This window comes from Typha angustifolia, chromosome 10 (assembly GCF_048772165.1).
Source record: "Typha angustifolia cultivar Huaian chromosome 10, ASM4877216v1, whole genome shotgun sequence".
NCBI classification, from domain to species: Eukaryota; Viridiplantae; Streptophyta; class Magnoliopsida; order Poales; family Typhaceae; genus Typha; species Typha angustifolia.
The window spans coordinates 10,423,443-10,435,334 of NC_133248.1; the positions used below are offsets into that span (position 1 = coordinate 10,423,443).

General features: G+C 41.3%; 3 protein-coding genes across 3 annotated transcripts; 2 read left to right on the top strand and 1 right to left on the bottom strand.

Moving 5' to 3' along the window:
• Positions 1 to 2,081: 2,081 nt before the first annotated feature.
• LOC140769355 (probable pectinesterase/pectinesterase inhibitor 34) lies at positions 2,082 to 4,316 on the bottom strand. The gene is made up of 2 exons (XM_073110031.1): positions 3,016 to 4,316; positions 2,082 to 2,926 (listed from the first exon to the last, which is right to left on the bottom strand). Exons 1-2 carry the CDS (start codon positions 4,064 to 4,066, stop codon positions 2,229 to 2,231), a joined length of 1,749 nt encoding a protein of 582 aa, XP_072966132.1. The 5' UTR covers positions 4,067 to 4,316; the 3' UTR covers positions 2,082 to 2,228.
• A 1,680-nt stretch (positions 4,317 to 5,996) lies between these two features.
• Positions 5,997 to 7,460, top strand: LOC140769114 (uncharacterized). The gene is made up of 2 exons (XM_073109678.1): positions 5,997 to 6,180; positions 6,656 to 7,460. Exons 1-2 carry the CDS (start codon positions 6,127 to 6,129, stop codon positions 7,334 to 7,336), a joined length of 735 nt encoding a protein of 244 aa, XP_072965779.1. The 5' UTR covers positions 5,997 to 6,126; the 3' UTR covers positions 7,337 to 7,460.
• A 250-nt stretch (positions 7,461 to 7,710) lies between these two features.
• On the top strand, positions 7,711 to 11,611 carry LOC140768599 (cytochrome b561 and DOMON domain-containing protein At3g61750-like). The gene is made up of 4 exons (XM_073108933.1): positions 7,711 to 8,128; positions 8,651 to 9,044; positions 9,888 to 10,171; positions 10,985 to 11,611. The coding sequence occupies exons 1-4, from the start codon at positions 7,958 to 7,960 to the stop codon at positions 11,243 to 11,245; spliced, it is 1,110 nt and encodes a 369-aa protein (XP_072965034.1). The 5' UTR covers positions 7,711 to 7,957; the 3' UTR covers positions 11,246 to 11,611.
• The last annotated feature ends 281 nt before the right edge of the window (positions 11,612 to 11,892 follow it).

Genomic DNA, 11,892 nt, shown 5'->3' on the forward strand with positions numbered 1-11,892 from the left:
AGCTAGACAAATATATATATATAAGCTAGCTTCATTCATCTCTAGCGGTGATATCCACTAGATCAATCTATTACATATCATAGAAATCAACAGAATGAGCTCTTGTTTCCAAGAAACAGGCTATGATATCGATTGATCACGTAGCTTATTAATTCAACACAAATTAACCAACATATTTTTATTACCAGTACTCTCACCCTCCCCAACTTAACTATAAATAAGACCAAATCCTATGATCTAGCTATCTAGAATCGGATCAAACTAGTTTGTCGTCGGTGGCGGTGCATGGTAGAAATGGTGTTATCTACTTATCTCCCATCCCCACTGCATTCTTCACGGTATCAGCGGCTCCTTGTGCCATCTGCTTCATTTGCTCTCCAGTTTGCTGCATGAATCCTCCAGCCTTGTCCGTGCTCTCTTGGCACGACCCCTTGCATGCCTGCATCTTATCCTGCGCCATGCCCATCATCTCATCCTTCTTCACCTTCACAATGTTATACACACACACACACACACAAGAAGATTGAAGTAGAATAAGTTTATCCTTATTCCAGGTATATTTACTATAACTAGCTGCAGAGATGGGATAAAACTAGGACCGAATAAAAGAGTGGCTGGCTCACCTGTGCATGGCCTGCAGTTTCACCTGCCTTGTGCCTCATGTCGGATTGGTCTGCCATCTCTTTAATTCCTCTCTTTGCTTGCTACTTAATTACTCACCAAGATCGCTACCTTTGTTGATTAACTCCAAGTTGTGTGAGAGGATACGAGACAATGGGGGGGTATTTATAATTTGGTGCAGCTCCCCTAGCAAAGCACTACACGGGGACACGTGGTGCGTGTTTGTTCGCTGTGGCCGGCTCCGTTGGCGTTTGACGAGGGCACGAGGAGCTGTTCCTACGTGCTTAACGTAGACCTCTTAATTTTACTCGACACCTTATGATAAGAAAATAAAAATAAATATTTTATGCTGTAAACTTTGAAAAAAGAGTATTTAAAATTAACAGCAACCACAATTCTAGAAGTTTCAATTTTTCGAAGTTTTCTCTATCACATTTATGATGTCACGAGTTCTTTTTTTTTTCTTTTTTTTTATGTGACGAATTATGTCACGAACGCCACCACTTACCCATTTAATTTCCAAGCTATTTAAACCGGTTTTAATGGCTGCACCACTACTACGTATCGAATCCACCACAAATCCTGGCTTTTATTTCAACGGGTGGCCTCCTCTCCTCCACCGACAACATCACATGAGGCCAAGACCCCCCCAATTAATCATCTCCTAGACTCCTACTAGGCCAATAAAATATAATTTAATGGGCCCAATGGGAAATGCCTCTACCTCTTAATTATATTATTATTTCTACTCAAAAGAAAAAAGAAATATATATATATATATATTTTACTGGGCTACGTATTAAAGCAAAATAAAGCCATACCAAAAGCATGAGGAGCCCAACCTCATGTGACATTGGGACCTCAACAATGTATAAATCCACTGCCTGTTTGTTTACATGATGGCATTTTAGTTGAACAGTGGAAGGACAGAAGTCTCCCAGGCTCCAAGCTAAGCAAGATGCCAATTATTCCATGCTGTATTGTATTGGAGTCCACGACAAGCCATGACTAGGAGCTGTCATTATTCTTTTGTCCACTTTTCGGTTATTATTCTCGGAAATTGGAATCTATCATCATGTTAGTGGCTCTAAAGCTTTTACTTTGATTGTTATATTCACTACAGTGTGAGCCGGAGAGGATAAGATGGCCGATCGCTCGTAGGGATTATTAAGCGTTCGCCCATTTGCTCACTTTAGTCCAAAATCCACTTTGTGATTACTTTCTTTAATTTGGATTGGGAAGCCCCAAATCCAGCATAAAACCGTATCCAATAATGTACAACATTGCCTTTCTTATGGACTACTTTATTCTCAAAAGTTCATCTTAGGATTCGTTACACTTCTCAATCCAACTAATTTTTATAGTTTTTCTCATTTGTTTAAGAAATCTATGTAAATAAAAATAATAAATTAGAGATTTTAAAAGGGTATACGTGCAAACAAAAACAAAAAAAAAAACCCTATCTTAAGACAAGAATAAATAATGGGGTAGATTAGATAATATATCGTAAATGTACAATTAGCACCGGGATAACATGCAATTATTCTCTCCTAAATGATAATAATAATAATAATAATAATAATAATAAGGTATAAGATAAACATACTTTACACAGAGAGTCCAGCCAAGAAGGCGACCCCAGTAGACGGCAGCCAAGAAGAGCCCGAGATAAACTGCGAGACGGTAAACTTACTCGCCTCCTCAGGCAGAGTAATCACCCTGAACCCCGGCCACGTCACCCTCTTCCCCACGGCGGCGCCTGGCCCGTAGTTCATGTACTCGCCGTAATACAACGTATCCAAAGCAAACGTAGCGTTCCACTCGAGCCACCCTTGCGGGTGGACATGGTCTCCCATGTAGGATAGCATGTACACCACCCTGGAGTAAAGCTTCCATGGCCTTCCTAAGTACGTGGGGTAGTCGGCTTTCACTTCCTCGAGGTCAGGGGTTGCTGCTATGCGACAAGCGTGGATGGATATGCCGGAGTTCTGATTTGGGTCTTTTCGATTTTGCGCAGTTATGGTGTTCTTTTGCAATGTCAATGGCTTCCGGGCCCAGAGGGTGCAGTTCTGGAGCACCACCGCGGCGTTGCCGAAGACGAAGTCGACGGTGCCGTAGATGTCGCACTCGCGGATGAATTGCCGCTGCGAGTGGACATACAAGGTGTCCTGGTATCCGATCACGTTGCAGCGGTAGACGACGGCGTGGTCGGCGCCGACCCGGAGGGCTACGGCCTGGTGCTTATCCGGCCCGGCCGAGTTCTGGATCGTCATATCCTTCAACACGAAACCTGCTCCAGTCGCCGCTGCGGCATTTGAACAAACAGTTGGTAGGTGGCACCCAGAATACTAAATCACAGAACAGAATGATAAGCTTAAATTAAACCGTACATACCGAAGGTTGCGGTGTGGAAGGTTGTGTAGTTGTCGTAAACGCTACGAGATCCGACAACGATGGTCTTCCCCTTGCCGTCGCCGACGAACAAGAGGTTGGTCTTCTTGCGCCCAACCTTAATGTTCTCCTCATAGGTCCCCGCCTTGACGTAGATGATGACGCGGCGGGGGCTGTTTTCGGGAGCCGCCTTGACGGCGGCGGCGATGCTCGTATAACTCCCATTGCCGTCTTTGGACACGACGAAGTCGGCCTGGATCTCGGCACCGGGCGTCTGGAGAAGTCGGCGGTCGCCCTTCTTCACCCAATCCGGAAACTCGTTCAAGAGCCTTCTTCTCTTCCTATTCTGGATCGGAATCCCGGCGAACTCCTGGTTCTTGCTCGCCACGGCGAAGATAGCAAGGCAATTACTCACCAACTCGGCGAGATCTTTGACGTATCCAATCATTTGGGTCTTGATATACTCGTCGCCGACTTCTTGGAGCCCCTCGTTGCACGTGTCCTGGTTGGTCAGCGCGGCGCTGAGCCACGTCAGCACGTCCTCGTCGGAGGCCCCTTTGAGCTTGGAGGAAGACGAGGAGGAGGCGGGGGAGACGACGAGGAGGGATTGGCTGAGCTGGTCGAGCGAGTCGTCGAGCAGCTCCATGCAATCGTCGTACGCGGCCCGGGCTCTCACGTCCATGGCGACGCCGGCCATGGCGGAGGCGCCGTACAAAGCCTTGTCCAACCTCTGCAGCGTCATGTTGAGCGAGATGGGGACGAGCTCGCGCTCGCTCGTGGCCCTCGCCGCGTCGGGGAAGCCCACGAGCGAGTTGACGCAGAGTGACGGGTACCGAGTCAACCCGCACGTGCGCGAGATCGCCTGGGTCGGGACTCGGTTTGGCGAACGTTTCGACCGGTTCCTGACGACGAGGGAGATGGACACGGCGGAGACGAGCAGGAGAGCGAAGGCAAAGAGGACGACGAGGACGAGGAGGAGGGATCGGCGCCTGCGAGTTTGGAAAGCGGCTTGACTCGGAATAGACTCGGACGAGCCGAGTCGGCCGTAGGCCATGGTTGGAGGAGAGGGAGAGATGGGTTAATGTATGCGAATTAGACGATGGATCAGATTGGAGTTTATAAAGAGTAGTATAGAGGGAGAGAGAGAGAGAGAGAGAGGAAGTGATAGTATTTAGTAGTAGGTTGGTGAACGGTGAATGGTGACTGCCTTCACGGATGAGCTGGCTCCAACTAGCTTCAGCCCACAAGAGCGAAAGAGTAGTAATAGCTCCAACTCGACTCTAATCAACTGGAGGGCCTCCTTCCTCAAGTTTTAATTCCCCAATTAATTTCACGAGTAGTCCGTTCTCTCTTTTAAACCTCAACTGGAATCTCTGTGTATTTTGATTTTAGCTACTTATAAAAGACGTTAATTTTAGTATGGATTAAATAGTTTAAATCAACTATAGATCTCAGCTGTTAATATTTTAAATGTTTGGATATAGTGTCATGAATGTAGTGGGGAACATTGCACGTGCGGTAGATGTATAGTCAAATTGTCAACGGGCTCTCTGCCATTCCGCACATGGTGAATTGGTGGGCGGGAAACAACGGACACCGAGTGTGAACTCCCGGTCTGGTTCCGACCCATGGACTAGGTTCTGCTGACTTGTTTGTTGCCACTTGGAAGGTGAGTGAGCCTTTCGGTGGCGCCGCTGGTGACCAATTCAGGAGCTTTACTTTTGCAATAGAATATATGTTACTGTTGGCTGCTACTCATTTAGATGCACTTAGTTTTTCTCTTTTTTTTCCCAATGTTTTTGTTGTTTTCAATATTATAAAAAATAAACTATTTAAAATGTGGTCATTATACATATATATTATATTCTTTGTATCGTGATCATCAAATAATGGCAAGGTATGGATACTAATAATGAAAGCAATTAGTAGTTTTCTGTTGCTTTTTTCGTCCACACAAGTTCATGAGTTGTACGTGAAATGAGTAATAATTCATGGGTCTAAGTGATATTATCCTTTCTTTTTTATTTAAAAAAATAAAATATTTTTTGTTATTTTCCACCCACATCAACGGTGTGAGCGGTATGCATGAACCCTGCTGTATCATTATTGTTCTGTCTCTTGTGTGCCCACTCATACAAAATTATGTTTGCATCTCTGGTGAGAAAGAATAACTAAAATATTATCATAACGATAAGTAAACATTCTTCAACAATTTGGGGGTGTAACAAGGGGTGTCGGCAGTGGCATGAGAACGTGGAAGACAGCATTAATGAGATGAACTAGAACATTGACCTTGACCTATAAAATTGAGGAGGTAAATGGACGTGGAAATTTTTTTTGTGTGGATAATAATCACAAATGCAATTGGAAATATCTTGTAAGGCAATTCTACTACCTGAGAATTCCATCAAAAGATTGTGTTGAAGCATCATCTCTTGTTTGATTGTCTCTCTATTTCATATATCATACTCTTTTATTTTTTTTTTTTATCAAAAGAATCTCCATAAGTTTCAAAGAGAATGTTTTTATGCAAATTAAGACTGACTTGGTGATTCAGATAAAAATCAAATTGCTGAATTAGAAAATCTTTTTCGAAAAAACTATATAATCTTTTTTTTTTATCTTGATAATATTTTATGGAATGCGATATCTAGTAATCGAGCGGTCATTTGGTTTTATGTATTTCAAGATGCAATGTATATGAGAAACTAATATAAATAAAATTCTTATATATCTCTTGTTTTTTCTATTAGTGTATTACACATTTACACTTTATATATACAATTTTATTTTATTTTTTAAAAATGTGAAGCCAAACGGCCTCTTAGTATTTGTCTTGAGATATTTATGGAAGACTGCGACTAAAAATAAGAGTCTCAGCTGAAGAAGCGTTCCTCCCCTTCCTAAGGAATCGGTCTCATATTAATGATTCTGGTGGCATTCTGGTTCTAACCGTGTAACTCTTATCAAGCAAACATTAATCCTCATCTCAACCCACCTTCTTCTCTCCTTATCTTTCTCTTCGTTCTTCTTCTATTATAAGTCACTGAGTTATTGAATTGAGGCTTCTTAGAGAAGAAGGGAAGGAAAGAAGGAAGAATTGCATGCAGAAACATGGTTTGGTCTCCAAAATCTGCGACAAATGCTTACATTGACACACTCAAGCTGGTACTGATCATTTCTCTCGATCTATTGGTAGTTGTTTATGATGCTAAAAATCATTCTTTTTCTCGTCTCTTTTTTTATGAAACGATGCCACTAAGATTATGTTATCTCAAACGTCACAGCATTACGCGCGATTGATGGAGACAAGTTATATGCTTGGCAAATCATTTAGGAAATTTTGGCACCTTTTGCATGATGATCGAATAGTTCATGGATGAATACTAGCATAATGCTCTATACTTTGTTTTATTTCAGATGCATCGATCATATATAATTGCAGTCGATTAATTGCTCTAATATTCTTCGTCGTGCAAGATTCAATGTTATACTTCTTTAACTGTACTTTAACAAATAGAAATTAATACGTACATTTCTCCAGCAGCAAATGTTTTATGTCGATGTGATAGAGTTACAAGTAATACCATGCATTCAAAATTAAACTGTCCTTAATTTATTATTATTATCACTATTCGTTCAGTGCAAGCGTGACAACAGAAGGCGAAACGATGCCCACAAGCCAGTAGAACCTGAGACGAGTGAGTTCATCTCAGCCCTAGCCGCCGGCATGAGCGCGCAACTCATCGTCGAAGTCTCTTCAGAGGCGTCGCAGTCGACTTTAGCCCTCGCGGCGGCAGCCCGCGAGACCGGCGGCCGGCTGGTTTGCATCCTTCCGGAGGAGGAGTCACTTGTAGCATCAAAAGATGTGATAGAGGAGTCTGGTCTGAATGACATGGTGGAATTCGAGGTCGGCAACCCGTCTGAGCTCCTGTCCAAGTATGAGAACATAGACTTCTCCCTTGTGGACTGCAAGACCGAGTCTTACAAAGATTTGCTCAGGCTGTTAGATGTGAACCCAAGCAGATCAGTTGTGGTAGCAAACAACTTGAGGGAAGGAAAAGAAGGGCTGTGTGGGGATGTTCCATGTGTGAAGAATGGCGAGATAAGATCAATGAAGCATCCCATAGGGGAGGGGATGGAAGTAACCATGATCGGGAAGAGAGATGAGTTTGGGATCAGAGAAAGGAAGGGATGTAGGAGCAGAAGAGTTGGCCAAGGGAGGAGGATAGCTCGCAGTAACAGCAAATGGGTGACAAAGATCGATGAAGAGAGTGGAGAGGAGCATATCTACAGGATAGCCAAGTCTATCTCTCTAATATGAACACCTTTGCATGCATGCATGCAGGATGTCTTGAAGAACAAACTGTATGTCAATATGATTGCAGTATATATAATTTTACAGATTAATTTTATATGAGAATTTTGTAACTATTCTACAACTTCGGTGTCTTCTATAATCGTTAAAACAACCTAAACTTGGAAACAACAGGAAACACTTCTTATGTCTATATATACAACCCATGGCTCGGTAGATGTAGTGTATTTTGCTCATTTTATAGGGTTCAATTTGTAAATATTAAGTAGCGTAAGGACAGGCTTAATCGCAAATATGCTCAAAGTTAGGGTGTTGTATGAAAATATCCCAAAAAATATGAAACAAAATGATGGTCTCCCGTATCCACCACCATCACCACCTCCACCACCACCACCACCATACCAAACCCTTTCGAGACACCATCATCATCATCATCACCACCACTAATCATGACGATCACCACCCTCTTTCCAACTCTATACCTTCAATTGCAAGCTACGACGGCCCACCGAATCCCAATTCTCCTCCTCTTCCCCTTCCCCAAAGAAATTCTAACCCTAGCCACCTATAAACACCCTCTTCTTCCTCCCTATGCTACTCCCGAAACCCTAATAGAATTTGCCCGCAATGGAGCCGTATTCCTCCCTCCTCTCCTTGTTGCTGACCTTGTCGGCTTCGATCACCGCCGTCCATTCCCAGGTGGACACCTGCGGATCGGATCTCAGCACCTTCCTCCCATCCCCTTTCAATGCCTCCGGACTTGATTGCAAACCCATCTGGAATGGATTCATCCTTCGGGTAATTGTTCGCAGAATCTCCACTTGACAGCTGGTTTCTTGGAATTCTCTTTTTTTGGATAGGATTACTGGAAGGAATACGACACATTGAATTCACTTGAACATTGTGTGTAGGCCGGTAGGATTCTCGTTGACCTATTAATGATCTTTGTTTTTATTCTTATCTTTATCAGTTTAAGGGTAAAGTTGGTTCCTTCGACTTTTACTAACATAACGGAATGGCATTGTAAACTAGTAGTCAGATATATACTGGTGTACATAGATATATTTTCCCTTAAAACATTGCATTTTGAGGATTCTGTTAATAGTGAATAAATATCAATTTTTTGAGGTTAAAAAAGAAAAAAAATGGTATTGTTCTTTCAGTTTCTGAAGGGTAAGTCTGTCTCGCTATGTAAACTATGGAAAGGTTAAGTTTTTTTAAATTTTGTTTAAATTTGTCACGACCTGCAGAATACTTCAAGCAATGCCTTATTTCTAGACTCAGCAATTCCTCATCATGTTCCATTTTTAACTTGTGCAGTACTCACAGAACCAAGATAATATTTTGAGCATTGTGCTATCTGCTGTATACACATCCGGATGGGTTGGGATTGGATTTTCAAATGATGGGATGATGATAGGTTCAAGTGCGATGGTTGGTTGGATTGGAGACGGCAGAGCATATATAGAACAATACCATTTACTCGGTCAAACTAGTTCTGATGTCATAGTAAATGAGGGCCAATTGCTAGCTACTGATGTTGCTCCTGCAGTTGTACTCTTTGGGGCCAATATCTATTTAGCATTCCAATTGAACTTTTCAGCTTCGGTTCCTCGCCAGGCACTTCTTTTTGCTTTTTCAACAAGATCTCCAAACAGTTACCAACTTACACAACATGATGATAAGACATCCATCTCTTTTGATTTTTCAGCAGGTTTGTCCTGGTTACTCTAACTATTTAAGTGCAATCATTCTTGGCCATTGGCCATCACTTATAATTATAATTATGCTTATCGATTCCAATCCTCAAATCCCTTCAACTTGCAAATTAATTCGAAGGAAGTTCCCTCAGAAGAAGGGGTTGTGACATTCCTTAGGTCCAACTGTATGAGCCATGTTGAGTGGTATAAGATTTCTGATGTATCTAGGGTGAGGACAAATATGTCTCAGCTTTCAACTTTCTGGCTCTTACATGCTTGAAATGTACAATAGTGATGCCATTAGCACATAATCTTTTATGCTTCTTGCTCACCAAATTTTATATTGAAGTAACAATCAGAGTCTCAAAAAGTTGCGTAAAGCCATGAAAGAGCCTAGTTCCGAGAAAACCTTATTTTCTCATATTTATGATACACCGTCGCTGCTTGTGTGTGTGTGTGTGTGTAGGTGTGTGTGGTGGTTGACTGGTAGTTTGTGTTGCCCAACTATAGGGTGTACTGTGTAGGCAAATTATATTGTTTTAGTTCCTTTTTGCAGAAACCTTTTAGATTCACACAAGGTTCTCTCTTTCAAATTTTTAATCAGGTAGATATTTGATGTTATTTTAGAAAATTGTTGTAAAATTGAAGCTAGTTAAGAAATAATAAAATTTCTCTGCCTAGAATTTCACAGCATATGGGCCTCAAAATTATTGATGAAAAAGGCTTTTCTAAGATGACAATGTTCATCCATAAAGTTACATAGCATCACCAGAATCTTGGAATAAGTATCTTCCTAACCATTTTAGAATTTTTGAACACTTCAAATTTGAAGGCTAATGTGAAAACTACTTTTTCAGGCAATTCAGCTTATTCTTCCTATCCATACCAACTGAAAAGAAAACATGGAATGCTTGCTATATTTGGCTGGGGAGTGCTTCTACCATTAGGTGCCATAGTTGCAAGATACTGCAGGCAAATTGACCCTCTTTGGTATTATCTTCATGTAGTTATTCAGTTTGTGGGATTCATTATTGGACTTGCTGGTGTGGTGGCTGGAATCGCTCTCTATGATAGACTACATTCCAATATCACAATGCACAGAGCCCTAGGCATCTCTATCCTTGTGCTAGGTGCTCTTCAGGTGAATAATGTTCATCTGTCTTTTCATGTCTCAGATTATTTGTTGCTATTATGTCTATAAGCATGTTTATGGGACAAATTAGGTGGTCCAGGTTCATTAATAATGTGAAAATTTTATCACCACGGATGATGGTATAGTAGGCTATTGTTATGATAGAGGAAGATGTAATATGCTTAGCATAGAGACCCTCTGCCTTGAAATGGGAAAGGCTTAGAATTTAGATTATCTTACAATCATTGAAGTTTCAAGCCATCATAGTAAATTTCTCATTTCAGAAACAGCTTAACACTATTTCGGCTCCTCCCACCTCCATCTAGATCATGTTTTGAGCCTTTTTGTATTTCACTTTCTTATGATTGACCAAATATCAGAAATCTAGAATATTTCGACTTCTAGAATTATTGAATTATACTACATCTAGCATTGGTGATCTTTAGTAGCTTGCACATAGGTTTCCCCTTTTTTTTCATATCTTTAACTTTAATAGTCAATGCTTGTTAGCTTGACCTCTCTCATGGAACTTTCGTTCGGTTCTCTTCCTGGGTCAACCCACTCAATATCCACTTTCGAGAACTCCCATTTGTTAGCTTTATACCTCTGTCATCTTTCAAGTTTCAACTGCCCACGGCAGGGTGAACTATGAAGAAGCTCACTATGCTTTATAAATTACTTTCAGACACATGGCTCACTTTGCTTGTATTTCAGGTCAGCCATGTGTCTGAAAGTAACTTTCATATTTTGTAAATTGTGTTAAAGCTTATTTACTTCTGCTGATGCTTGCTTCTCAATGAAACAAACTTCCTCACTGTTTAGGTAATAGCATTTTTTATACGACCAGAAAAAGATTGCAAGCTCCGTAAGTACTGGAACTGGTGTCACCACTGGGTTGGAAGACTGGCCCTTTTCCTTGCAGCAGTTAACATTGCTCTTGGAATTCAAATTGGTGGAGCTAATTATTCATGGAAGGTGGTTTATGGTATTATTCTTGCTGTAATCCTAATAACTATATCAGTTCTTGAGATCATGTTGTGGACAAGTTGGACTAGGAAGACAGCTTCTCCTTCGGCATTCTGAAGGATAAAGAGAGCTTCTATTGCGGATTGTAAACCTTATATATCAGCAGCAACAATCATCGGCAAGTCACCCCCTTTTCTATATCTACATCCCCAGAAGAGAGCATTTAATTTGCACAATGGTGGGTTAAAAAAAATGTGAACTAGATCATATTTGTACTTTTTGCCCCGCTGTCCTACTTGATGATATACACAGACTGAAGCAAAGCGGACTTGTAATCAAGTGAAAATTCTGTTCTGTTGGACTACTAGAAATTTGAAGTAGGATCTAGAGAGGGTGAACATAGGGAGATACTTCATTTAATATTATTTTTTGTGCATGATTTTTTTACTCTAGTTAAATAACAGGGAGGTATTTTACATCAGCGACAGATTTTTGCAGTATATAGAATGTGGCGGAGGTATTTTTGATCTTAGGGCACACCTATGTGGATTGTGATGGTTCACATAATTTGTCCATCGTATTCCGTTTAATCTTCGATCACAGCGACGCCTTCTCATCCAGATGCCAAAGTATCGTTCTTATTATAAGAACCTAGTAGGCTATTATCCATAGGAAAAAACGCAGTAAGATGAAATTATCCAATCCTAATTTGACCACCATTGTTGTAAAGGAAACAAGGAATACTACAGCAAACGGTTCAATTG

What these genes read in the sequence shown, in the direction of transcription:
- LOC140768599 (XM_073108933.1), top strand. Translation starts at nt 7,958, where the DNA reads ATGGAGCCGTATTCCTCCCTCCTCTCCTTGTTGCTGACCTTGTCGGCT. An exon ending in GGAATGGATTCATCCTTCGG is followed by an intron (nt 8,129 to 8,650) that starts GTAATTGTTCGC and finishes TAACTTGTGCAG; the next exon opens with TACTCACAGAACCAAGATAA. An exon ending in TTGTGCTAGGTGCTCTTCAG is followed by an intron (nt 10,172 to 10,984) that starts GTGAATAATGTT and finishes CTCACTGTTTAG; the next exon opens with GTAATAGCATTTTTTATACG.
- LOC140769355 (XM_073110031.1), bottom strand. Translation starts at nt 4,066, where the DNA reads ATGGCCTACGGCCGACTCGGCTCGTCCGAGTCTATTCCGAGTCAAGCC. An exon ending in CTTCCACACCGCAACCTTCG is followed by an intron (nt 2,927 to 3,015) that starts GTATGTACGGTT and finishes CAAATGCCGCAG; the next exon opens with CGGCGACTGGAGCAGGTTTC.
- LOC140769114 (XM_073109678.1), top strand. Translation starts at nt 6,127, where the DNA reads ATGGTTTGGTCTCCAAAATCTGCGACAAATGCTTACATTGACACACTC. An exon ending in ACATTGACACACTCAAGCTG is followed by an intron (nt 6,181 to 6,655) that starts GTACTGATCATT and finishes CTATTCGTTCAG; the next exon opens with TGCAAGCGTGACAACAGAAG.